At 47.4% G+C, this 25,414-nt stretch overlaps 1 protein-coding gene and 1 long non-coding RNA gene across 23 annotated transcripts in view; one reads left to right on the plus strand and one right to left on the minus strand.

The window, feature by feature from the left end:
* LOC102930066 (zinc finger protein 883) overlaps positions 1-25,414 on the plus strand; it is a 38,071-nt gene that overhangs the window by 11,073 nt on the left and 1,584 nt on the right. For 2 of the 22 annotated variants that reach the window (XM_043532984.1, XM_043532982.1), the window contains exons 2-3: positions 7,058-7,090; positions 17,781-19,931. In XM_043532984.1, coding sequence (XP_043388919.1) covers positions 7,058-7,090; positions 17,781-19,390 — 1,643 coding nt within the window. In that variant the 3' untranslated portion in view covers positions 19,391-19,931. Of the gene's footprint in view, positions 1-7,057; positions 7,091-8,414; positions 8,502-10,012; positions 10,161-10,318; positions 12,935-17,780; positions 19,932-22,245; positions 22,307-25,414 lie in introns of those variants that run through there. The other 20 variants (XM_043532985.1, XM_043532983.1, XM_043532988.1 and 17 more) reach the window with 19 other exon arrangements.
* On the minus strand, positions 13,905-24,987 carry LOC122463400. The gene is made up of 3 exons (XR_006286745.1): positions 24,087-24,987; positions 21,725-21,727; positions 13,905-13,921 (listed from the first exon to the last, which is right to left on the minus strand). It is a non-coding gene; the product is annotated as an uncharacterized LOC122463400 (long non-coding RNA).

Genomic DNA, 25,414 nt, shown 5'->3' on the forward strand with positions numbered 1-25,414 from the left:
AGAGCTGGCAGTCAACACGCACACACCACACAACAGAATTGCCTGGGGCCTTCTGGGGATGGGGGGATTCTGCCCCTGACACCCTGACATACACCACCAACCATCTTGCATTACATGGGTTTTGGACATATGGGAAGATATACAAGGGGAGGGAGGACACACACACACACCATTACAACAGGTTCTGGAGGGATGTAATAACCAGGAGAAGGAGTTGGCTCTGCTATCCTGCCATACATAACATTGAATGGGCCTCTGGTGATGGGGGCATAATAACTAGAGTAGAAGCTGACGTGGTTTCCCCTTGTATGCAGCATTGCATTGGTGTGAGTATGTGTGTAATAAATAATGAGGGAGAGGGAAACCCAGCACTGGTAATATTGTCTGTCAGCTGTGAGTTTTGGAGACTGTGAGGGTAAAGGTGGAACTGATTATACCCTTACCTTACTGTCACTGCATCATCTTGGCGATGATGGAAGGAATTTACATTGCTTCCTCACATACACTCACCATTGCTTGAAGGAATGGGGTATGATAAGGGTGGAGAAGGTGATGGTGATATTTTCTCTCCTTTCCCCCTCACACCATTGCATGGGCTTTGGAGGGCATGTAATAAGGAGGAAGAAGAAGAAGTTGGCACCAGTATCCCTGGCTGATGAGCTTGGGGGAGGGTGGGGGAATAAGCAGGATAAAGCTGGCACAGATTCTTCCCTTCCCCCTGCATCTGATGAGCTCGGGAGAGAGAAATTGAGATTTATACCCAGCCAGGGTGACAAGGCATGTGGGATTCTGCATATGAGAGGGGGCATCAATCCCTGCTTCTCCTACCCTCTGTTGAAACAAAGGAAAAGGTAGTTGAAGTTGTCCTTTGAGAGTCTCGGGTATTCGGCTGGGAGCCCAGAATTTGCAGCTTTGCTGCTTTTTGCTACAGGTTTGAGATTTTTTTTCTTCCTCAGTGTGGTTGCAATAAACTGCCTTTGGGTGCTGGGTTACACATTTTGCATTAAATAAAATGAGAGAGGTTGTTGGGGGAGGCAGGGAAAGTACTAACCTTAGAGCTCAGATTCAATACTACTGTACTGCTGAAAGACTATTAATCTAGCTATGAAATTTGCCTTATTCTGGTATACTCAATTGTATGTGGAATGTTCAGAACGTTACCTTCCAATACAATGTGTGCAATTTGGACAAATTAATAGTATAATTGGGTTTGTAACTCCTGCTTTGCTTGACACTTTTGTATCTAAATATAGGGGGTTCACCTTGATCAGTGGTGAAAATCTCACTTATCAAGACCCATACCTCAACTGTGCACTGTGATAGCTGGCCACTGTATTGCTGCCTTTCTTCCCCAAGGTGGCAGCCTGTTCAATGTTGTGCAGGTATGGCAAGGATTCTCAACCATAGGGTCATGGAACTGCTATAATTTTCTACAGATTCTAAGGCTTAATGTAAAAACTGTTTCCATTTGTTATGGTTGTGAAGAACCTTCTGAACTGAATCTATCTTGTAGGGGAAAGTTGTACTTCCTTATGGAAAATGTTATGAACAATTTTTGCTTGGTGTATTTTTAAATATTAAATGATTGAGTTCACATGCATTGACTGTAATAACTGATTTCAGTCATCCATAAAATAACTAGAGGGTCATAGAATTTGTTGCTTCTGTATGTCCAGCTCATAACATGCACCTGCAGCTCATTGTATCCCTCTTTCTCCCGCACAAGTTCCCTGAATGCCACCCTCACATCCCCCTCTATTTTAGTCTCTGCAACCCACCCTCAAACTGGGGCTTCTCTGTGTGTTCCCTTGTCCCAGTGGCTCTGGGTGCCCTCCCCTCTCCATCATATGCAAAAGAACTTGAAAAAGCAAACTGCTAGCTCTTTTCATTGCCACATCCCAGAACCTTTTGTGCTGTTTCAGCATTGTAGAAGGAGAAGTGGTTGGTTTGGGGGGTCATCAGTGGATAAAAGTTAAGAATCCTTATTAAATAGTATGGTAAAGAGCTTTGATGTGGTGTATATTGGAAGGAACTATAGAGTTTTTGCTTGTCTATTATACAGTTTGTAGGGAAAGTCTTATTTTTGTAGAAATAGGGTAAAAGTGATGTGAAGCATGTAGCCCTCCTCAAAACAAGAATGCATTTTATATTGGGAGATGAAAGTTTTCAGGATGTACTCCTTGACTGCAACCTTGTAGGCTGTTGCAAATATTAAGAATATATGTTACTTGAGGCTTTCTCGATTTTCATTTTTGTGGAATTAGAAGCTTTAATCTGAGGTCTGTGTTAATGCTTGTATGGATTATAGGATTATTTCTTGAGGAGGAGGTGGGGGTAGGAGTAGAAAATAGTAATGGCTCGATATACATACATTTTTATCATTGTTCACCTAGAAAACACATTTATGAGATGAGTATCTCTTGCAAAATAGATGCCCGTATTAAAATTAAAAAAAACAAACAAACAACTAAATAGCTCAGCCCTGGAAGAACGTGTGCAGACTTTGAAGCTAGATGAATGTGGCATAACACAAGAAATTGGTTGACTTTGGGAACTGTGGTTGACTTTGGGAATTGGGTGCCAGAAATTGCCAGCTACTAACACAGACGGTGAGACCAGACTAGGGATTCTTGCACTTAATTCACCAGTCTTCATCTAATACAGTTACTTTTTGATGTCTCTGGCCTTATGAAATGAGTGGAGTGCGGTGGTGGGGTGAATGATGGACCTGGCCCTACATCCAGGTTCTACTCAAATCTTCCAGAAATATAACTTTGGTTGATACTTAAGGTATGTCTAGGCTAGAGTTTAGCCCTGTTGTAACTTGAGTTGTTGGTTGCCCTTCTGTTCCCTTTCCTGCAGTATATTATGTCTATAGTCATTCAGTTTCTCTGTACAGGTGATTCGATTAGCAGAAAAGTTAATAAGATTCCATTATCTGTTCATATATCTGTGGTTAAATGATTCTTTGGTAAAGGATTCTCTATAAATGTTTTGTATATACAGGAGGCATGACTTACAGCTTAATAGGTTCTGTATTAACTTCTGTATCTCTGATATAAAGTGGCTTAAAATATACCCAGACATGTAGAAGAAGCAAAGGTAAAGCAAAACCCTCCTATCTTTGTATTGGAAGTAGGCATTAAATCTCTGTTCCTTATCTTTAGAAGAACTAAGACTACACATCTCTATGTAACTCCGTTCTTGAATGGAGTTGTCTGTTTAAAATTGGTATCGTCTAGTGTGAAGTCTTCCAGTTTCTAACTAAAATTCTCAGTGACTTGATGGTAACTTTAAGAGGTGAGCTCGCTTTGTATGTGGCACCTATTGAGGTGTGTGTAATCTTAAGGAGTCACCTTTCTGTACCAGCATCAAACAGAAGCATGGCAGTCAGCCTCTTGTAGGGCTAGAAATGCAGCACTATTGCCGATGTAGGAAAATGCTAAAACTAGTCAGGAAACTTGTGTATTCTAGGTTCTAAGAGGAGACGATAATGCCAGTTTTAAAAAGCTACTGACTCACAACTTTTTTGGTGATCAGTCCTGTTCCCTTCTCTGCAACAGACAATCTTTGTAGCAGATCCAGTGTAGTCCTACTCTGGGTCTGGATAGGAATTTGGGAGCCCACATAGGGGGATTCACACCTATTGAATCTTTCAGAACCGAACCTAACCTAGCAGGCAGATTCTTGTGTACTAAGGATTTGGCAGTGGGGGTTCAGAAACTTTGGTTAAAATCCAGTGGTGCTGACTGTTTTGGCCATGGTTACCATTGCAGCTAATCCATGTTCTGCACTGGTATGATGGCACCTGTCAGTAAATGACAAATTTTGTACTGGAGACAAGCCCCTAGTGAGGGCACAGGCAATGGAGAGCATATTCCGTCCCTAAGACTGTATTACCAGATGCAAAGCAAGTTGCCAGTGAGTGATTCCTTCCCTTCCAGTCCAAGATGTTGCTGTGATCTAGGCCTTGGGCAAATAACAGCCTTTGTTCCAAGCTGCATCTTTCTATAGATATTGAAAAACAAAACTCACCAGTTCCCGTTGGAAGGGTATCTTTTCAGTCACAAGTGCTAGAAACTTAAGCTTGAATTAAAATAACATTATACAGAAACTCATGAGTAGTGTCCTTACTCTCGAGAGCAGTGGTTTTCAGACTGTGGGTCGCGACCCAATAATGGGTCACGGTGGCTCTGGTCAGCACCACTGACTGGGCCATTAAAAGTCCTGTTGGCAGTGCTGCCCGACTAAGGCAGGCTAGTCCCTACCTGTTCTGACCACCGGAAGTGGCCAGCAGCAGGTCCGTCCCCTGCCCCGAGCACCAGCTCCACACTCCCATTGGCCGGGAACCACCCAATGGGAGCTTGGGGGGTGATGCCTACGGTGAGAGCCACATGGAGCTGCTTGCACGACTCCACCTAGGAGCTGGACCTGCTGCTGAACACTTCCAGGGTGCAGCATGGTCCGTGGTGCAAGGACAGGTAGGGACCAGCCTGCCTTAACCCCCTCCCTCCCACCATGCCGCTGACTGGGAGCTGCCCAAGGTAAGCCCATGCACCAACCCCGTGCTCCCAGCCCTGAGCCCCCACCCAAACCCCCCACCCCAGAGCCCTGACCCCCTCCCGCACCCCAACCCCCTTCCCCAGTCCTGAGGCCCTCCCACACACCTGGAGCCCGCTCCTGCATCCCAAACCCTTCGTTCCTGGCCCCATCCCGCAGCCCGCACTCCTACCCCAGCCCTGAGCCCCTCCCAAACCCCTCATCCCCCAGCTCCGTTGTGTCACAGGCATCAACAATTTTCTTCAACTGGGTCGCCAGCAAAAAAATTTGAAAACCACTGCTCTAGAACATGTTTCCTACTTGTTGTTGATATGGTACTCCTGAGGGAATTCTGCGCCAGGAAAATAAAAATGCTGCACACAATATTTTTAAAATTTTGCAAATTTTATTTGTTAATAAATAAATGTGGAGGCTCCAGCATAGCAGTGGTGAGCACAGACCACTGGCTGCACAGAGGAGGGAGATCACCCTGCAGGCCCCCCACCCATTGAACAGGGACTCTGCAGTGAGGCTGCACTTGACCCTAGCACAGCACAAGGGCCGGGCCTGCTGCAGAAACAACCTTGGGCTCTGCACCAGTTGTGGGCAGGCAGGCTAAGCCCAGCAGGGTCTAACTGTGGAGGGCTTAGTGTAGGTGGATCTAGATGTGGGATAAGAGGGTTTTGTGTGGGGCACCCTGGGTGGGGGAAGCTCAGTGGAGGATCTGGATGCACAAGGGAGGTTCCAGATGCAGGGATAATGGGACTCTGCAGGGGGGTCCAGGTGGAGAGAGATGGGATTCAGCGAGGGGGTCTGGGAGTGGGACTTGCTGGGTTTGGGGGTCTGGGTGCAGCCGATTAGGACTCAGTGGGGGTCCAGGTGCGGGGGGCTCGTCAGGGTGGTCCAGGTGCGGGGGGCTCGTCAGGGTGGGGGTTCAGTGGGCCTGCTTAATAGGGGAGCCCCAGCTGCTGCCAGCACCAGGATCGCCCCCATCCGCTTCTCTTCCCCATCCTATCCCTTTCTCCACTGCTCCTATCTCCCTCCCCTCACTCCTACATCCCGTCCCCCTTTCTTCCCCACTGCCTCTTTTCCCCCTTCAGCCACCCTTGCAATGACCCACCAGTGGCACTTACCATTGTATGGAAAACAGGATGGCTCCCAGCACGCATAGAACTGACACTAAACTGGGAGGAGTGGTAGATACGCTGGAGGGTAGGGATAGGATACAGAGGTACCTAGACAAATTAGAGGATTGGGCCAAAAGAAATCTGATGAGGTTAAACAAGGACAAGTGCAAAGTCTGGCACTTAGGACGGAAGAATCCCATGCACTGCTACAGACTAGGGACCGAATAGCTAGGCAGCAGTTCTGCAGAAAAGGACCTGGGGTTAAAGTGGACGAGAAGTTGACTCATATTCAGCAGTGTGCCCTTGTTGCCAAGAAGGCTAATGGCATTTTCGGCTGAATAAGTAGGGGCATTGCCAGCAGATTGAGGGACGTGATCATTCCCCTTCTATTCAACATTGGTGAGGCCTCATCTGGAGTACTGTGTCCAGTTTTGGGCCTCACGCTACAAGAAGGATGTGGAAAGAGTCCACCGGAGGGCAACAAAAATTATTAGGGGGCTGGAGTACATGACTTACGAGGAGAGGCTGAGGGAACTGGGATTGTTTAGTCTGCAGAAGAGAAGAATGAGGGGGGGATTTGATAGGTGCTTTCAAGTACCTGAAAGGGGGTTCCAGAGAGGAGGGATCTAGACTGTTTTCAGTGGTAGCAGATGACAGAACTAGGAGTAATGGTCTCAAGTTGCAGTGGGGGAGGTTTAGGTTGGATATTAGGAAAAACTTTTTCATTAAGGTGGAATCTCCTTCCTTAGAGGTTTTTAAGGTCAGGCTTGACAAAGCCCTGGCTGGGATGATTTAGTTTGGGATTGGCCCTGCTTTGAGCAGGGGGTTGGACTAGATGACCTCCTGAGGTCCCGTCCAACCCTGATATTCTATGATAGAAGAGGGGTATGACTGGCACCAGGACCAAGGAGGCAGAGTCAGCTAGCGGGAGGGGCACTCTCCATCATCCAGGCAGCTCTGCACTCTCAGAAATAGGCAGTGGCATGTGACCCCACACAGCCCCCATCGGTTCTGTTAAGGGAGCAATACCCCCTCTCCTCCCTAAACTATGCTCATGGGAGGGCACCCCGTCCCCCCAGTTTGCCTCTCTTCTGGCTGCTCTGGGTGCTGTGCTGCTGGGGAGAGACACATGACCACTCTTGAGACTTCCCTTTGCTTCCCCATCCTTATCTGTGGGGGACATGAATTCTATATGCTCAGAGGTGTAGAATTCCTCCGGAGTAATATAGGTTTTTGTGATCTTTTTAGGAGTATCCACTGTGATACAGTCTGGCTTATTTGGGTGCATTTGGTCAGATCTTAGACAGCATAGATTCTCCTTATGCTCTAGCTAGAACAGCTGGCATTACCATATAATTTTGGGTTTTGACCACCTTTTGGTCTTTTTCTAGGTTATGGCAACTGGAACTCTGGGACAAACGGAGGCAAGTATAGTAAAATCTTAATACATTATCATAAACAAATGTCATTTAATGTAATCAGTTAAAAAATGATTATAAAATTGAAGGTTTTCACAGCTCAAATCTGTTCCCCCATGTCTGAATAATATCCTCTTAGGTCACACACCAATCTATTTCGGTCAGCATTGCATAGCCCATTTAACTGTGACAGTCAACTCTTTACTATTCTGCCCTGTGCATCAACAAAATATTTCTGTTCCCAGAAGTCAGCACAGTTTGTATCCACTATCTGTTTTCCTTCAGTCTTTCTGTCTATCGCTTCGCTATGAAATGGCACTGAAGATTAAAGTGCTGTCCTAGCATGCTAGAAGACTGAATTTCTAGTTCTTGTGCCTGAAAGACACACAAAATGGCAGTGTGTCTGCATTTAGGCCGAAACTTGAAACAGGCCTCCCTTTATAAATACTTGTCTTTTTCCAGAGGCCATGCTCACTGTGCTCAGACTAGAGTGTGATGCCCAGCTATGTGGGAGAATCTCCCTAATCTGCATGCTTTAATTAGCACAAGGAAGCCTCTTTCCACTCCACAAAGACTGACTAGCAGAACAGTATAGTGGGTTTTTTTGGTATTACTGACTGGTAGCTTAAACTGTAGTCGGTGTTTTACAAAGGATTTTGACCTTTTCGCTGTCTTCAGAGCTAGCTGGAAAACTTATTTTTGTAAAAACCAAAAAAAATCATGATTTTTCCCCACTTTTCAATCAACTAGTTATTTTGTCAAAATATACAGTAAGGTGAGCTTGCTAGCAGTGTCATTGTTTTACTACTTGTGTTAGAGTATCACTTAAGGTCCCCATCTAAGATCAGGGTTAAAGGGACAAGACAGAGGGAAGGTGAGAGAGATTGTGACTTCCCAAAGATATTATAGGTCAGTGGTAGATCAGGAATAGATCTGAGGTATCCTGACTCCTAGGTAAGTGCTCTGTCTACTACCTCCTAATGCTATTAAATATTCTTAAACTATAAAAGACATTAGAACAAAGTACAGCTTATATTAAGAACGGCATCCGAGTCCTCACATTGTTACTGCAGAACACATTGGCCGTGCCACAGATCAGTGAGCAAGGAGGAACCAAATATCCTCTCCCCCCTGTTCAGGCAGAGATCATCCGTACTTCTCTGCACCCTAAAAGGGAAGCTGAGTACCAAAGCAGATAGGCTTGAGCAATCAGTCAGTGGGCTTGAGCTCCTTTGCCCAGTGCTTTGGCTAAATGTATCCATTTGCATCCAGAAGATATTGATCTCCAGGAGGTGAGATCTCACAGCATCCACTGCTCCTGTTCTGTCTCAGGTCCAGCCAGAGTTATTGGTATCCCTTCCATCCAGTGTTTATGCTGTCCCAGATCCTACAGAAGATCAGGGAGGGGAGAGCAAGGGTAAGTCTGGGTGCTCTTTATTGACCAAGGAGACAGGATTTCTCTGGCTTGATCAACCTTGCATCAGGCCCTCCTGTCTTCCTTCTTCACAGAGAGGTTCCATTATTGCAAGAACCAGCTCACTAGGACAATCCAGAAAGGCAAAGTTGAGCTGCCTGGCATTTGGAAGGAGACAAAGGACTGAGGAATAGCCAGAGAAGCCTATTTCTGCTCTTCTGGCATCTAGAAGAGTCAGCCAACAGCACTGACTCTCAACTAGGACAAGTTCTAGGAGCTGGCGTAACAAGCCCAAGTGTCTCCAGCTAAGGCCCTGGTAGGAGGCAAGATGGGCCAATGATTCAGGCATGAGCTAAGGACTTGGGAGACCTGGGTTCAATTCCCTCCTCTGCTATGAGTTTCCTGTGTGACCTCAGACAAGTCACTTCTCTCTGTGCCTCAGTTCCCCATATGTACAAAGGGGTGAGGAGACTATAAGAACGTTAGAGTGTGAGGTGCATTCAGGGAGGAACATTTCTAATTTATTCAGAGATCACAATTTTAACTGACCCACTCTCCCATGGTACCAGTACCTTTAGGTTAAACATTATGTTTCTCATCGTTCTAGAAAAGAGAGCTTTTTGTTTTAAAAGAAAACTTTCATAGAAGCAATTGCATCTGGTAGTTAGGAAATAAAAGAATTAAAACAAATCAATCTTTGCAGACCACTTCCTTAACAAAAAAAAAAAGTCCATATCTGACATGCTAGGAAAAGGATTTGGACTGACAAATTACCCCAGAGGAACGGGGTTTGATCTGGAAAAGAGGAGCAGCAACTGTAACATGATACAAAAAAAGTCTTAAGATACTGCTTCAGTGGTGCCTCACATCGGTGAGATACTAAATGTTGGAAAAACCGCGATGAAAGAGGAGATTGTATATATGTACAGTGGACGTGTCCAGCTGTTAGAGCATTGGGATACAATTCATAACCAGACTTCACAAACTGTTGGATATCTATTCTAAAGGATCCTCCGATAATCCTTCTAGCAAAAAATGGTCACACAAACAGAATGAAGAATTAATCTCATCTGCTAGTAGCTGCTAAGCTACTGCTAGCCTCCTAGCAGGAAAAAAAAAAAAATAGTCCAACTCTAGAGGAATAGTTCAAAAAATGTGGCAGGTTGTTATGGAAAAATTAATGCACCAATTACATACTCAGCAAAACAGACAAAGGACAAATAGTTACTTAGATATTTGGTTACCTTTATTCAATACTCAAAGTACATTCTCCTGCAAAATATCAGTGCACCTGTCCAATTTTTTTGAATATTACTATTTGATAGGCCTGGCTTGTTGGGTATGTGCAATCAGAGATTTCACTCTCTGTGATAAAATCACAGAACCCGCGTGTTGTGGGCATTGTAAAGTGGTAGCACCCTGTGAAATAGAGCTGATTTATTGTATGACTAGGTTGCTCTAAAGAAGAGCTCACTGTTGTAATGACTATTTTGTCTCCAACGTTTACATGGCAGAGATTTGTAAACCTGTTAAACCTTCCTAAATAAATAGTTAGAGAAGATTGTGAGGGGCCGTGGAGGGAACATCTGTCCCTACAGTGGCGCTGCCATCAAAGGGCCTGGGAGAAGCTCTGTTCAGCACCTTGGAGTCTACAGGCAGAAGGTAAATTTCTTTCCACTAGGAGACTAATGAAGCCACCCTGAGGAAGTGCCTAATCTACCTCCCCTGCCCCCTCCATACATGCATGGGGCTAATCCCTGGGGTCACTGAGCAAACTATCCTTCTGGGAACCGTTACTTACGGGGTCTCTCCTTGGCCAGGAGACTCGCAGCACTTGGAGCCCTGTCCCTGGAAGCACAGCACTGTTCCTCGCATGCAGAAAAGGAAATTGGAACGAATGTGGATTTGTCCCTATTCCACAGCCAGCAGGGAAGAGTGCATCAGTCCCGCTGTGTCTGAGGCTATTGTACCCATCAAAGGGTAGAGCACAACACAGAGGTGCAGGGCGCCCAAACACAAAAGACTCAACGCTCTTGTCAACCCATGCCACCTAGCTGCAGAGATCAAGAAAGCTTCCAACGCCTCCATCGCAAGACAGGAGTGCACCTCCTTTCCTGGTGAGTGCCCAGAACACATCCGTCAGGTAAGGAGGACAGTGCAGAGCCTGGATCTAGAACCAAACAGAAAAACATTATAGACTAATACAAAGCCCTTATATCTAAGTGAGGCCCTAAGTCACCAGTCTTCCTGATGTTGTAGCAGAGCTTGGGGGTTGGGATCTGCCACTCAGTGGATTTCCCGGGGGACGGGTGTCTGGGATGCACCACTTAGCGGAGCTCTCTCTAGGAGGCCAGAAGAATCTCTGTGAAGCACTGCTCTGTTTGTTTCCAGTTGAAAGACCATGGAAACCTGGCCGGTAAATCCTGCTGTTCCCTACTGGTGCCTCCTTGATCCGTTTACAGATCAGAGTCCTGCAATATAGGGTGGTGACAGAGCTATGGATTGGAATGGAAAGAGCTCTGAGTTCTATTCTAATAGTCGAGGTTTTTAAGAACAGGTTGGACAAACACCTGTCAGTGATGCTGTCTGTTTAGCTGGTCCTGCCTCAGCACAGGGGGCTGGACATGATGAATTCTCAAAGTCCTTCCAGCCTGACATTGTTCTTGATCCTGAATTATAGCAATCTTCAGGACAAAGAAGGTCCTAGACTCCTCAGGATGATGGGGTCATTCAGATCATGTCTGTTATAATAAACCACAGGGCTTTCCTGTGCCTTCATTTTATATTGTATTATTAAAAGCTATAGTGCATTGTCCTCATTTCTGGCTGGGAGGGAGCAGGGATAAGGAAGAGACAAGAGAAAACACGGGGCAAATCAAATCGCTATCTTAGATGTATGTATATGAATACGAGAATTATGGGGAATAAGCAGGAACTTGAAATGGTAGTTAATAAACACAGCTATGACATAGCTGGCATCATAGAGACTTGGTGGAATATTGGTATACCAGGGTACAGCTTGCTCAGGGAAAAAAGGCAGAAGATGTTGCTTTAAAATATATACGCTTGGACTGAGGTTGTGATGGAAATAGGAGACATAAGAATGGCCATACTGGGTCAGACCAAAGGTCCATCCAGCCCATTATCCTGTCTGCTGACAGTGGCCAATGCCAGGTGCCCCAGAGGGAGTGAACCTAACAGGTAATGATCAAGTGAGCTCTCTCCTGCCATCCATCTCCACCCTCTGACAAACAGAGGCTAGGGACATCCTGGCTAATAGCCATTAAGACAGACCTGTTGAAAGTCTCTGGGTAAGGATAAAGGGTAAAAAAACAAGGGTGATGTCATGGTAGGGGTCTACTACAGACCACCTAACCAGGAAGAAGAGGTGGATGAGGCTTTTTTTAAACAACTAACAAAATCATCCAAAGCACAGGACTTGGTGGTTTTGGGAGACTTCAAGTACCCAGACATCTGTTGAGGGGGGGGAACACAGCACTGGGCACAGATTATCCAGCAAGTTCTTGGAATGTATTGCAGACAATTTTTATTTCAGAAGGTGGAGAAACCTACCGGGGAGAAGCTGTTCTGGATTTGATTTTGATACAAATTCTCAACCAGTTCCTCTCTGTAAGTGGAAGGCAGCTTGAGTGAAAGTGATCATGAAATGGCAGAGTTCTTGATTCTAAGGAATGGTAGGAGGGAAAACAGCACAATAAAGATAATGGATTTCAAGAAGGCAGACTTTGGCAAACTCAGGGAATTGATAGGTAAGATCCCATGGGACGCAAGTCTAAGGGGAAAAAACAGTTCAAGAGAGTTGGCAGATTTTCAAAGAGACGTTATTAAGGGCACAAGAGCAAACTATCCCACTGTGTAGGAAAGATAGGAAGTATGGCAAGAGACCACCCTGGCTTAACCAGGAGATCTTCAATGACCTGAAACTCAGAAGAGAGTCCTACAAAAAGTGGAAACTAGGTCCAATTACAAAGGATGAGTATAAACAAATAACACAAGTATGTAGGCCAAGGCACAAAATGAGATTCAACTAGCTAACAACAAAGGGTATCAAGAAAACATTCTACAAATACATTAAAAGCAGGAGGAAGATCAAGGACCGGGTAGGCCAGTTGCTCAATGAGGGGGAAGACAATAACTGAAAATGTGGAATTGGCAGAAGTGCTAAGTGACTTTTTTTGTTTCAGTTTTCACCAAGAAGGTTGGTGGTGATTGGACGTCTAACATAGTGAATGCCAGTGAAAATGAGGTAGGAGCAGAGGCTAAATTAGGGAAAGAACAAGTTAAAAATTACTTACTCAAGTTAGGTGTGTTCAAGTCACCAGGGCCTGATGAAATACATCCTAGAATACTCAAGGAGCTGACTGCAGAGATATCGGAGCCACTAATGATTATCTTCGAAAAGTCATGGAAGACGGGTGAGATTCCAGAGGACTGGAAAAGGGCAAATCTAGTCCCAATCTATAAAAAAAGGGAAATAGGGACAACCTGGGGAATTACAGACCAGTCAGCTTAACTTCAGTACCTGGAAAGATAATGGAGTAAATAAGCAATCATTTGCAAACACCTAGAAGACAATAAGCTAATAAGTAACAGTCAGCATGGGTTTGTCAAGAACAAATCACGTCAAGCCAAACTAAGAGTTTTCTTTGACAGGGTAACAAGCCTTGTGGATGGCGGGGAAGTGGTAGATGTGGTATACCTTGACTTTAGTAAGGTTTCTGATACTGTCTCGCGTGACTATCTCATAAACAAACGGGGGAAATACAACCTCGATGAGTGGTCCCCAAACTTTTTACCTCACACTCCCCTCTTACCCCTGTCCACATCCTCCTCTCCTCTTCCCCTCCTCCCCCAAAAAACCCGGACTGGGAGTGGGGCCAGTGCTGGGGTTGGACACAGGGCCACGAGTGGAGCCATGGCTGGTGGTGGAGCTGTGGCTGGGCTGGGAGCCAGGGGGCTACTCTTTATCAATAAAACCAAGTGCTATGTGGAAGTGTTAGCAGGGAAGTTCCACCAAGCACTAAGCCAGCTGCTGCCCCCAGCAATGTGTCACCTGCAGCATGGTTCTTGTTTTGATCCCTACACTGCAATAGAAGCCCAAACAAAATAAACATGCCTGCATCATGTCCTGGAGCTTCCCACTGAAGCAACTTCCCAGCATCTTTAGGTTCACGCACAACCCCTCTCTCTATCAGTCCTGCTACCACTGGGTCTTGCAGGCCCACTGAAAAACTCAGAGGGCTAATGAGCCCATCTCCGCCACCCAGCCTTCCTCAGGGCCCCCAGCCACAACCAGTTATGATTATTTCCCCCACCACAACCCTGGGGCTGAGTCAAAGGGTAAGAGGTGATTTGTGAATGGTACCCCACAGGCTAGCCTCCCCACTACACAACGCTCTTCCCTCCCATCCCATCCCATCCCACAGTCTGTTCTCTCCCTGTTCAAAGAACCATCCCACCCCAAATATAGTTCCCCCAATTCTCTTTCCCTCTGGAAAACCAATTCCTGCCACCACACAGTAGACTCCAAAATCACTTCCCACCCAAAACAGGAATACATATTCCCTCCAGCACAATGAATTTCACAAGCCAAAAAACAAAAGAAAATCTAACGCATTTTCTAGCTAGATTACTTCCTAACTTTATAGGAGTTGAATTGCTTCCTTTCTTGATCTGTCCGCGGCAGAGGCATCACACAGACAGACACACAAAAGCCTTCCCCCCGCCAGATTTGAAAGTATCTTGTCCCCTCATTGGTCATTTTGGGTCAGTTGCCAGCGAGGTTACCTTAGCTTCTTAACCCTTTACAGGTGCAAGGATTTTGCCTCTGGCCAGGAGGGATTTTATAGCACTGTATACAGAAAGGTGGTTACCCTTCGCTTTAATTTATGACAAGAGCAAAAACTACCCAGTACTGGATTATAACCCAACCAACCCTATTTTACTCCAAGCTATTTGGGGACCCATTGTGCTAGGTGATCCAGTCTCAGTTTGGGGTCTCTAAGCAAGACACAAAACATCATGGTTCTAACTTGACATTTGCAAACCATCACCCTGATGGTATGCAACATCCCTTCCCTTAATGAATTGTCTATTTGTTTAAGCTCTGATTCTACCAAGATTTATGCAAATGCTCAGTTTTCAGCCTACACAGTGTGGGAAGTTTTGGCAGGATCAGGGTCTTCACTTGTAAGCTGTCCAAAGCACAGACTATCTCAACAGCTGCCAAATTTGGTACCGCTCCATGTGTGACATGTTATAAAAGTTATGTCACTGGTTAACTTGCATGCAATCATAAAATCCACCTTAATGCTAAATCCCTACAATTTTTAACTAGTGTGTTTATCATGTAAGACAGGAGAGGAAGAACACAAATTTCTTGAGAGCAATATCAACTTTTATTTTTAAAAACATTTCTAGTCTTTGTGGCTGGATTCCCCCTGCACCCCTTATGGAATGAGAAATGCTGCAGTGGGGAAGCCATAACTAAATGGTTCTGAGCGGGGGGGGGAAACACACCCAACAACAGCCCTGAACTCTAAAGACTACCTAAAGCCATCTTTTTCAAAAGTCAGCCACACATTTCCAAAATCAAGAGATTATTTTAAAAACCTTGTTATTCTTTAACTAATTATCCTGGGGTTCTTTTACTTGCCTCGCTAAGCATTTAGGGGGTCACATTTTGACACTGGTGACTTCTGTTGCTCTTCTTGGAGTCCAGTGATCACAGAGAAATCACAGATTTTACTTTAACCCAAGTGAGTGTCTGGCCCTGGCGTTGGCTGAGAAGCGCTGGAGAACCAGCCCTAAACGCACCCCTAAAGGCCCAGGCAGCAAGGGAAACCCCCCAGTACTGCTACTGTGATAAAGTGGCTGGATTGCTGGTCCGGGCTGTGATGGGCAAGCGCCCCAGGCCTTCCTGCAGGAACAGGGCATGTGGATCGGTCCGGTCCCACACGCAGCTGGGAATGGGAGCGATACAACCACAGAGCCGCTTAGTCCTCCAGCGGCTAGAGAGGCTCAGAAGTGCCCTGCAGGGGTGAGCATGTTAACGAGGGACTTCTCCCGAAGCGGGGCCAGGCTGAGGGGCTCCCTGCACCGCCTGCATGGGGTGAGTTGGGGGGTGCACTGTTTCACAGGGACCCCTAACCCAGTCAGCCTCAGGGCATCATGGGGGTGCAGTGCCCTGCAGGGACCCCCCAACCCAGCTAGCCCGAGGGCAGCACAGGGGTTGCACCACCTTACAGGGACCGCCCCCACACCCACCTTGCACGGGGGTTGCAACGCCCTGCAGTGGCCCCCAACCCAGCTAGCCACAGGGCCGCACAGGGGTGTGCACTGCCCTGCAGCACCAGAGGTGATGTGGGGGTGCACAGCCTAGCTAGGTCCAACAACTCAACCAACTCCAAGGCAGCATGGGGAAAGGGTGGGGGAAATGTACAATCCAGCAGGGCTCTCCCCTGCAACCCAATCAGCTAGCTGTACGGGAGAATGCTGGGGGGCAGTAAATGCACAGCCCAGTAGGTTTCCCCCAGCACAACCTAGCCAACTCCAGGGCCACATGGGGAGAAGCATGCACAGCCCAGCAAGGTATCCCAAACTAATTGTGGGAGTGCACAGCCCAGCAGCCTCTCACCCCATTCTGCCTTGTAAGCCAGCCAGCTCACTCCATGGCAGCACAGGGAGAGGTAATATTAAAACAAGATCAAGCATAAACTCTTCTTTGATGCCTTTGTTGAAATGCTGGATTTTTTTAATCTACCCACTGATGACTGGGAGGAAAGAGGAACTGCAAAACAGACTATTTGTGGTGGGGGGTGAGGGGGGTGAGAGGAATTTGCAAGAAACTTTTGCTCTTCTGCCTTTAAGAGCACTCATATTACAGGTGCTCTGTCCCCAGGTGTTCTGGGACTTGTAGTACCTATAGCTCATGTGTTGACAGGGTGAGAGCAAGGCATGCTGAGATGAGAAGGCTATAAAAGCCAAGCCACTGTAGTAATGGGAGAAGGAGTTCTTTTATGGGGTGAGCTGGAAGGGAGATACTCTAGTTTTATCAATCCCAGATGGATTTTTGGCGGTTGTCCCTTGCTTCATCTATGCTCTCTGTTTTACTTCAGCTGCTCATCGGCTTTCCTTGCCTCTCCCCTCTAGACATGTTTGGGCAACACAGTGCTTGGTCTGTTTGTGTAGGAGGTTCAACTCACTTCTCCATCGGGTGTGTGTGTGTACAGTTGTGCCTCAGTTTCCCCCCCACCACCCATCAGTGACTGTTGTTATCCCCAACTACAAGTATTCAAAAACTGTCAGCTTCTCTCCCCCCCCAAAATACCACGAATGACTTAAAAAACATGAGATTTAAGAAAACAAAACCAGGTTTATCTGCCTTCTTGGTTTTGAGCTTCAGGAGGCACACAAGCACTCACATTTTCAAGCAGTTCTTTGCAGCCAGGAATGCAGGAAACCTCTCTGAAGAATTAAAGCGGAAATTCTCATGCAATCTCTTAATTCCAGCCAGTAGGGCTTTAAGGCAGACACCAAATATCACACAATAGAGGTTACTGGAGTTGGCAACATTGTGTCACACACACCCCCTCAGCTGTAGTTCCAAAGTAGCCTGACTTCCCAGGTCTTGGTTTTATTAATGGCCCAAAATATTCCAATGCTTGGCACAGGACACCCTCCCCCAATTCCAGCCACACTTTATCCTTATGCTTCTAGACTACAGTCTGCAGACAGTCCAGCCTCCCTTGGATCACAGTGGCCTTCCACCTCTCAGCTACAGAGGCTCCCCTTAGCCCTCCCACTGGACTCTGATGACAGCCCTTTCACTTTGCTGAGCTGCAGGGAATTCTTAGCTTTCTCATCAGCGTAGGCTCATAGTTCCAGACAGGTTCCTTCTCCAAGCTCAGGCCAGAAAAGACCTAACACCCATAGCTGCTCACCCCAGAAAAGAGCCCTTTTTCTACTACTACAGCAGCTTGGCTTTTTATCTGTCTAATCCCAGCAGGCCTTGCTTTCAGCCGACTATGACTGAGCCCTAGACCCAACAATTGCCAGAATGCCTGGCTTTAAAGAGACAGAGGCCCTGTAATAAGCATGCCCTTAAAGGGACAGTGCTCTCTGTTAGGTCCAACAGCAAACCTTTTTTGCAAATTCCCCTTTCCAGTTTTTGCCCCCAAAAATTCTTGTGTTGCAGCTCCTCTTTCCTCCCAACCCAGGGGGCAAGTGAGTGAGTGATGCCTGGATTCTCTTTTATTCCAGCAGATGGGAGCATGAGTGAGAAGGAGGTGGAGAGCCCTCTGCAGGGATGTCCTGAGGAAGGGAGTAGACCCAAAGGGTACAGCCCCCGGGAAGTGGGTTCAGAGAGTCCTGGCGGGTCGGAGTTGCTGGGGGGAAACGACAGAGAGCAGCAGCTGCTGGGCAGATCCCCGCCCTGGGAGAGAGGGCTCCAATCCAAGGAGAAACGCTACAACTGCACTGACTGCAACAAGAGCTTCAGCCAGAGCTCCCACCTCATCCGGCACCAGGGCACCCACACGGGCGAGCGCCCCTACAAGTGCTCCGACTGTGGGAAGAGCTTCACCCAGAACTCCAACCTCGCCCAGCATCAGCGGGTGCACACAGGCGAGCGCCCCTACCAGTGCCTCGACTGTGACAAAAGCTTCACCCAGAGCTCCCACCTGACAGAGCACCAGCGTGTGCACCAGGGTGTCAAGCCCTACAAGTGCACCAACTGCAACAAGAGCTTCAGCCAGAGCTCCCACCTCCTGCGCCACCAGGGCACCCACACGGGCGAGCGCCCCTACAAGTGCCCTGACTGCGGAAAGAGCTTCAGCCAGAACTCCAACCTCGTGCAACACCAGCGCATCCACACGGGCGAGCGCCCCTACAAGTGCGGAGAGTGTGGGAAGAGCTTCAGCTGGAGCTCCAACCTCATTGAGCACCAGCGTGTGCACACAGGCGAGCGGCCAGACAAGTGTCCCGACTGTGGGAAGAGCTTCACCCGCAGCTCTGCGCTCATCCAGCACCGGCGCATCCACAAGGGGCTGAGACCCTACAAGTGCACACAGTGCGGGAAGAGCTTCAACAAGAGCTCCCACCTCATCCGGCACCAGGGCACACATGCCGCTGGAGAGTTGGCCTGCACGTGTACCAGCTGTGGGAAGAGCTTTACCCAGAGCATCCAGCAGAGGCCACGACCACATCACTGTGCTGACTGTGAGACACGCTTCTCCCGCATTGCCGGCAGCCAGCCGCGAGCTGATGTGGCAGTGAAGCCCTACAAGTGTGGGGAGTGTGGTAGAAGCTTCGGGCGCAGCTCGTACCTGGTGCAGCACCAGCGCATTCACACGGGTGACAGACCCTACAAGTGTGGGGACTGTGGAAAGGGGTTCGGGGTCAGTGCCCACCTCACCCGGCACCAGCTCAGCCATGCAGGTGACCAGCCCTACCGATGTCCCCAGTGCGGAAAGACCTTTGGGGAGAGCGCAAAGCTGTTGAGCCACCGGCTGAGCCATGCGGGTGAGCGCCCCTACCAGTGCCCTGACTGCGAGAAGAGCTTCTGCAAAAGCTCCCACCTGGTCAGCCACCAGCGCACCCACACTGGAGAGCGGCCCTACCGCTGCACCATCTGTGACAAGAGCTTCTGCCAGAGCTCCCACCTCATCCGGCACCAGGGCACCCACACGGGTGAGCGCCCCTACAAGTGCTCCGACTGTGGGAAGAGCTTCACCCAGAGCTCCAACCTTGCCCAGCACCAGCGCATCCACACGGGCGAGCGCCCCTACCAATGCAGTGACTGTGGGAAGAGCTTCAGCTGGAGCTCCAACCTCATAGAGCACCAGAGAACCCACCTAGCACAGAAACCCTGAACATGGGCCGGGCCAACGTGTCTGGTTCCTGAGCAAGCTCCCAACACTGCAGTAAACAGCATGGGGCCAGCAAGACACTTAATAGGGGGAGAAATTACTGAGTGTGCAATGCCAAAGACTAGAAACCCTCCCCAGGAGTTAGACTTCTTCACACTGCCAGCGGCGGCTGCCTGCCCCAGCCTCGCCTGTTGCAATATCCAGGAGATGATCCCACTTGCCACAAGAGCTAAGGAACCTGTAATAAGGCAAGTCTAAGGGGGTCTAACTTATGCATTCTTTCAACCTCATATGGACAGGCTGTCTACATAGACAGTGGGAGACAGAATTTCAGTCCCATGGGCAGCTCCCTAGCATTTGTTCCCTCTTTTTGTCTGTTCTGGCCAGACTCCATCCCAGGATTTTAGTTCCTCTTGGATACCTAGATTTTAGTCCCATTTTTTAAAATTTTCTTTTAATACTGTTATTAATATTTAAGATTTAATATCTGTTATTTCTTGTTGTATTGCAGTGTCTCTCCATATGAAATAAAACCTGCTCCAGCTTACCCATTTTCCATCCTAGTGTCCCATTTCAGATGCTGTGTCTTATAACAGTTGTGTGTCTGTCTAGCCTCCAGCTGGGATTTATTATGGGTTCTCCATCTGTGTTCCCACAAAAGTTTTACTTGTGATCACTGAAGATGCAGCTGCTTTTCTCAGGGGGCAATATTTAGTCTAAGGTCCGAAGGCATTTGCTCATAGTCTGGCTTTACAGCTCTTTCCATCCCACCTTGTCAAGGCTAGAATATTTTTCTTAAAATTTCATAGATTCTAAGGCCAGAAGGGACCATTGTGATCATCTAGTCTGACCTCCTGTTTAACACAAGCCATACAATTTCCCTGAAATAATTCCTCCAGCAGAGCTTTTATAAAAACATCCAATCTTGATTTAAAAATCGTCAGTGATGGAGAATCCACCACAACCCTTGGTAAACTTAATTTTCTCTCTCTCTTAAAAATTCATGCCATATTTCCAGTGTGAATTTGTCTTGCTTCAAGTTCCAGACATTGGACGGTGTTAGACCTTTCTCTGATAGATTGTGGAGCCCACTAATAAATAGTTCCCCATATAGGTACTTATAGATTGTAATCAAGTCACCCCTTAACCTTCTCTTTGTTAAGCTAAATAGATTGAGCTTCTTGAGTCTATCACCATAAGGCAGTGGTTCTCAAACTTTGTGCTGGTGACCCCTTTCATATAGCAAGCCTCTGAGTGTGACCCCCCCCTTATAAATTAAAAACACCTTTTATATAGGTAACACGATTATAAATACTGGAGGCAAAGTAGGGTTTGGGTGGATGCTGACAGCTCGTGATCCCCATGTAGTGACCTTGCGACCCCCTGAGGGGTCCTGACCCCCAGTTTGAGAACCCCTGCTATAGGCATTTTTCTAATCCTTTAATCATTCTTGGGGTTCTTCTTTTAACCCTTTTCCGGTTTCTCAATATCCTTCTTGAATTGTGGGCACCTGAACTGGACATGGTATTCCAGTAGTTTTTGCAGGGATGGGTGGTGACAGGCATTAGCATTTTAATCACTGTGTCATCTAAACCTGAAGCCAGTGTACACTGGTGCTGCCACTATTGGAGCTGCACTGGAAGTAGTAACTGCAACTCATTTTAAGAAAACAATCATAGAAATGTAGGGATGGAAAGAACCTCTAGAGGTCATCTAGTCCTGCCCCCCATGCTGAGGCAGGATTAAGTATACTTAGACCACCCCAGGCAAGTGTTTGTCTAACCTGTTCTTAAAAACCTTCAATGACAGTGATTCTATAAAGACAATAAGGAGTCCGGTGGCACCTTAAAGACTGACAGGTTTATTTGAGCATAAGCTTTTGTGGGTAAAAACCCCACTTCTTCAGATGCATGGAGTGAAAATTACAGATGCAGACATAAATATACTGACACATGAAGAGAAGGGAGTTACCTCACAAGTGAGAACCAGTGTTGACAGGGCCCTTCGATCAGGGTGGATGTAGTCCACTCCCAACAATAGATGAGGAGGTGTCAATTCCAGGAGAGGCAAAACTGCTTCTGTGATGAGCCAGCCACTCCCAGTCCCTATTCAAGCCCAAATTAATGGTGTTAAATTTGCAAACACCTACAAGATCTTTACCAAACATTCTTAAAACTACAATACCCATCTGGGGGAAAAGTGAGGAAACAGACTGACAGAGCGAGACGGGTACCCAGAAATCACCTACTACAGGACAGGCCCCACAAGGAAAATAACAAAACACCACTGGCCATCACGTACAGCCCCCAGCTAAAACCTCTTCAACACATTATCAACGATCTACAACCTATCCTGGAAAACGATCCCTCACTCTCCCAGACCTTGGAAGACAGGCCAGTCCTCGCTTACAGACAGCCCCCCAACCTGAAGTAAATACTCACCAGCAACTACACACCACACCACAGAAACACTAACCGAGGAACCAATCCCTGTAGCAAACCTCGCTGGCTACTCTATCCCCATATCTACTCTAGCGACACCATCAGAGGACCCAACCACATCAGGCACACCATCAGAGGCGTTATTAATTGCCATCATGTGCCATGTACCCCTCTGCCAGGTACATTGGCCAAACCGGACAGTCCCTACGTAAAAGAATAAATGGACACAAATCGGACATCAGGAATGGTAACATACAAAAGCTGCTGGGAGAACACTTCAATCTTCCAGGACATTCTATAACAGATTTGAAAGTAGCTATACTTGAACAAAAAAAACTTCAGAAACAGACTTCAAAGAGAAACAGCAGAACTAAAATTCATTTGCAAATTTAACACAATTAATTTGGGCTTGAATAGGGACTGGGAGTGGCTGGCTCATCACAGGAGCAGCTTTGCCTCTCCTGGAATTGACACCTCCTCATCTATTGTTGGGAGTGGACTACATCCACCCTGATCGAAGTGGCCCTGTCAACACTGGTTCTCCACTTGTGAGGTAACTCCCTTCTCTTCATGTGTCAGTATATTTATGTCTGCATCTGTAATTTTCACTCCATGCATCTGAAGAAGTGGGGTTTTTACCCACAAAAGCTTATGCTCAAATAAACCTGTCAGTCTTTAAGGTGCCACCGGACTCCTTATTGTCTTTATAGAATCACTGTCATTGAAGGTTTTTAAGAACAGGTTAGACAAACACTTGCCTGGGGTGGTCTAAGTATACTTAATCCTGCCTCAGCATGGGGGGCAGGACTAGATGACCTCTAGAGGTTCTTTCCATCCCTACATTTCTATGATTGTTTTCTTAAAATGAGTTGCAGTTACTACTTCCAGTGCAGCTCCAATAGTGGCAGCACCAGTGTACACTGGCTTCAGGTTTAGATGACACAGTGATTAAAATGCTAATGCCTGTCACCACCCATCCCTGCAAAAACTACTGGAATACCATGTCCAGTTCAGGTGCCCACAATTCAAGAAGGATATTGAGAAACCGGAAAAGGGTTAAAAGAAGAACCCCAAGAATGATTAAAGGATTAGAAAACATGCCTATAGCAGGGGTTCTCAAACTGGGGGTCAGGACCCCTCAGGGGGTCGCAAGGTCACTACATGGGGATCACGAGCTGTCAGCATCCACCCCAAACCCTACTTTGCCTCCAGTATTTATAATCGTGTTACCTATATAAAAAGGTGTTTTTAATTTATAAGGGGGGGGTCACACTCAGAGGCTTGCTATATGAAAGGGGTCACCAGCACAAAGTTTGAGAACCACTGCCTTATGGTGATAGACTCAAGAAGCTCAATCTATTTAGCTTAACAAAGAGAAGGTTAAGGGGTGACTTGATTACAATCTATAAGTACCTAATATGGGGAACTATTTATTAGTGGGCTCCACAATCTATCAGAGAAAGGTCTAACACCGTCCAATGTCTGGAACTTGAAGCAAGACAAATTCACACTGGAAATATGGCATGAATTTTTAAGAGAGAGAGAAAATTAAGTTTACCAAGGGTTGTGGTGGATTCTCCATCACTGACGATTTTTAAATCAAGATTGGATGTTTTTATAAAAGCTCTGCTGGAGGAATTATTTCAGGAAATGTATGGCTTGTGTTAAACAGGAGGTCAGACTAGATGATCACAATGGTCCCTTCTGGCCTTAGAATCTATGAAATTTTAAGAAAAATATTCTAGCCTTGACAAGGTGGGATGGAAAGAGCTGTAAAGCCAGACTATGAGCAAATGCCCTTCGGACCTTAGACTAAATATTGCCCCCTGAGAAAAGCAGCTGCATCTTCAGTGATCACAAGTAAAACTTTTGTGGGAACACAGATGGAGAACCATAATAAATCCAGCTGGAGGCTAGACAGACACACAACTGTTATAAGACACAGCATCTGAAATGGGCACTAGGATGGAAAATGGGTAAGCTGGAGCAGGTTTATTCATATGGAGAGACACTGCAATACAACAAGAAATAACAGATATTAAATCTTAATATTAATAACAGTATTAAAAGAAAATTTTAAAAAATGGGACTAAAATCTAGGTATCCAAGAGGAACTAAAATCCTGGGATGGAGTCTGGCCAGAACAGACAAAAAGAGGGAACAAATGCTAGGGAGCTGCCCATGGGACTGAAATTCTGTCTCCCATGTCTATGTAGACAGCCTGTCCATATGAGGTTGAAAGAATGCATAAGTTAGACCCCTTAGACTTGCCTTATTACAGGTTCCTTAGCTCTTGTGGCAAGTGGGATCATCTCCTGGATATTGCAACAGGCGAGGCTGGGGCAGGCAGCCGCCGCTGGCAGTGTGAAGAAGTCTAACTCCTGGGGAGGGTTTCTAGTCTTTGGCATTGCACACTCAGTAATTTCTCCCCCTATTAAGTGTCTTGCTGGCCCCATGCTGTTTACTGCAGTGTTGGGAGCTTGCTCAGGAACCAGACACGTTGGCCCGGCCCATGTTCAGGGTTTCTGTGCTAGGTGGGTTCTCTGGTGCTCTATGAGGTTGGAGCTCCAGCTGAAGCTCTTCCCACAGTCACTGCATTGGTAGGGCGCTCGCCCGTGTGGATGCGCTGGTGCTTGGGCAAGGTTGGAGCTCTGGGTGAACTCTTCCCACAGTCGGAGCACTTGTAGGGCGCTCACCCGGTGGGTGCCCTGGTGCCGGATGAGGTGGGAGCTCTGGCAGAAGCTCTTGTCACAGATGGTGCAGCGGTAGGGCCGCTCTCCAGTGTGGGTGCGATGGTGGCTGACCAGGTGGGAGCTTTTGCAGAAGCTCTTCTCGCAGTCAGGGCACTGGTAGGGGCGCTCACCCGCATGGCTCAGCCGGTGGCTCAACAGCTTGCGCTCTCCCCAAAGGTCTTTCCGCACTGGGGACATCGGTAGGGCTGGTCACCTGCATGGCTGAGCTGGTGCCGGGTGAGGTGGGCACTGACCCGAACCCCTTTCCACAGTCCCCACACTTGTAGGGTCTGTCACCCGTGTGAATGCGCTGGTGCTGCACCAGGTACGAGCTGCGCCCGAAGCTTCTACCACACTCCCCACACTTGTAGGGCTTCACTGCCACATCAGCTCGCGGCTGGCTGCCGGCAATGCGGAGAAGCGTGTCTCACAGTCAGCACAGTGGATGTGGTCGTGGCCTCTGCTGGATGCTCGGGTAAAGCTCTTCCCACAGCTGGTACACGTGCAGGCCAACTCTCAGCGGCATGTGTGCCCTGGTGCCGGAAAGGGTGGGAGCTCTTGTGAAGCTCTTCCCGCACTGTGTGCCTTGTAGGGTCTCAGCCCCTTGGGATGCGCCGGGCTGGATGAGCGCAAGAGCTGCGGGTTGAAGCTCTTCCCACAGTCGGGCCACTGTCTGGCCGCTCGCCTGTGTGCACACGCTGGTGATCAATGAGGTTGGAGCTCCAGCTGAAGCTCTTCCCACACTCTCCGCACTTGTAGGGGCGCTCGCCGTGTGGATGCGCTGGTGTTGCACGGAGGTTGGAGTTCTGGCCGAAGCTCTTTCCGCAGTCAGGGCACTTTTGTAGGGGCGCTCG

This window comes from Chelonia mydas, chromosome 20, assembly GCF_015237465.2.
Source record: "Chelonia mydas isolate rCheMyd1 chromosome 20, rCheMyd1.pri.v2, whole genome shotgun sequence".
Lineage (NCBI taxonomy): Eukaryota > Metazoa > Chordata > Testudines > Cheloniidae > Chelonia > Chelonia mydas.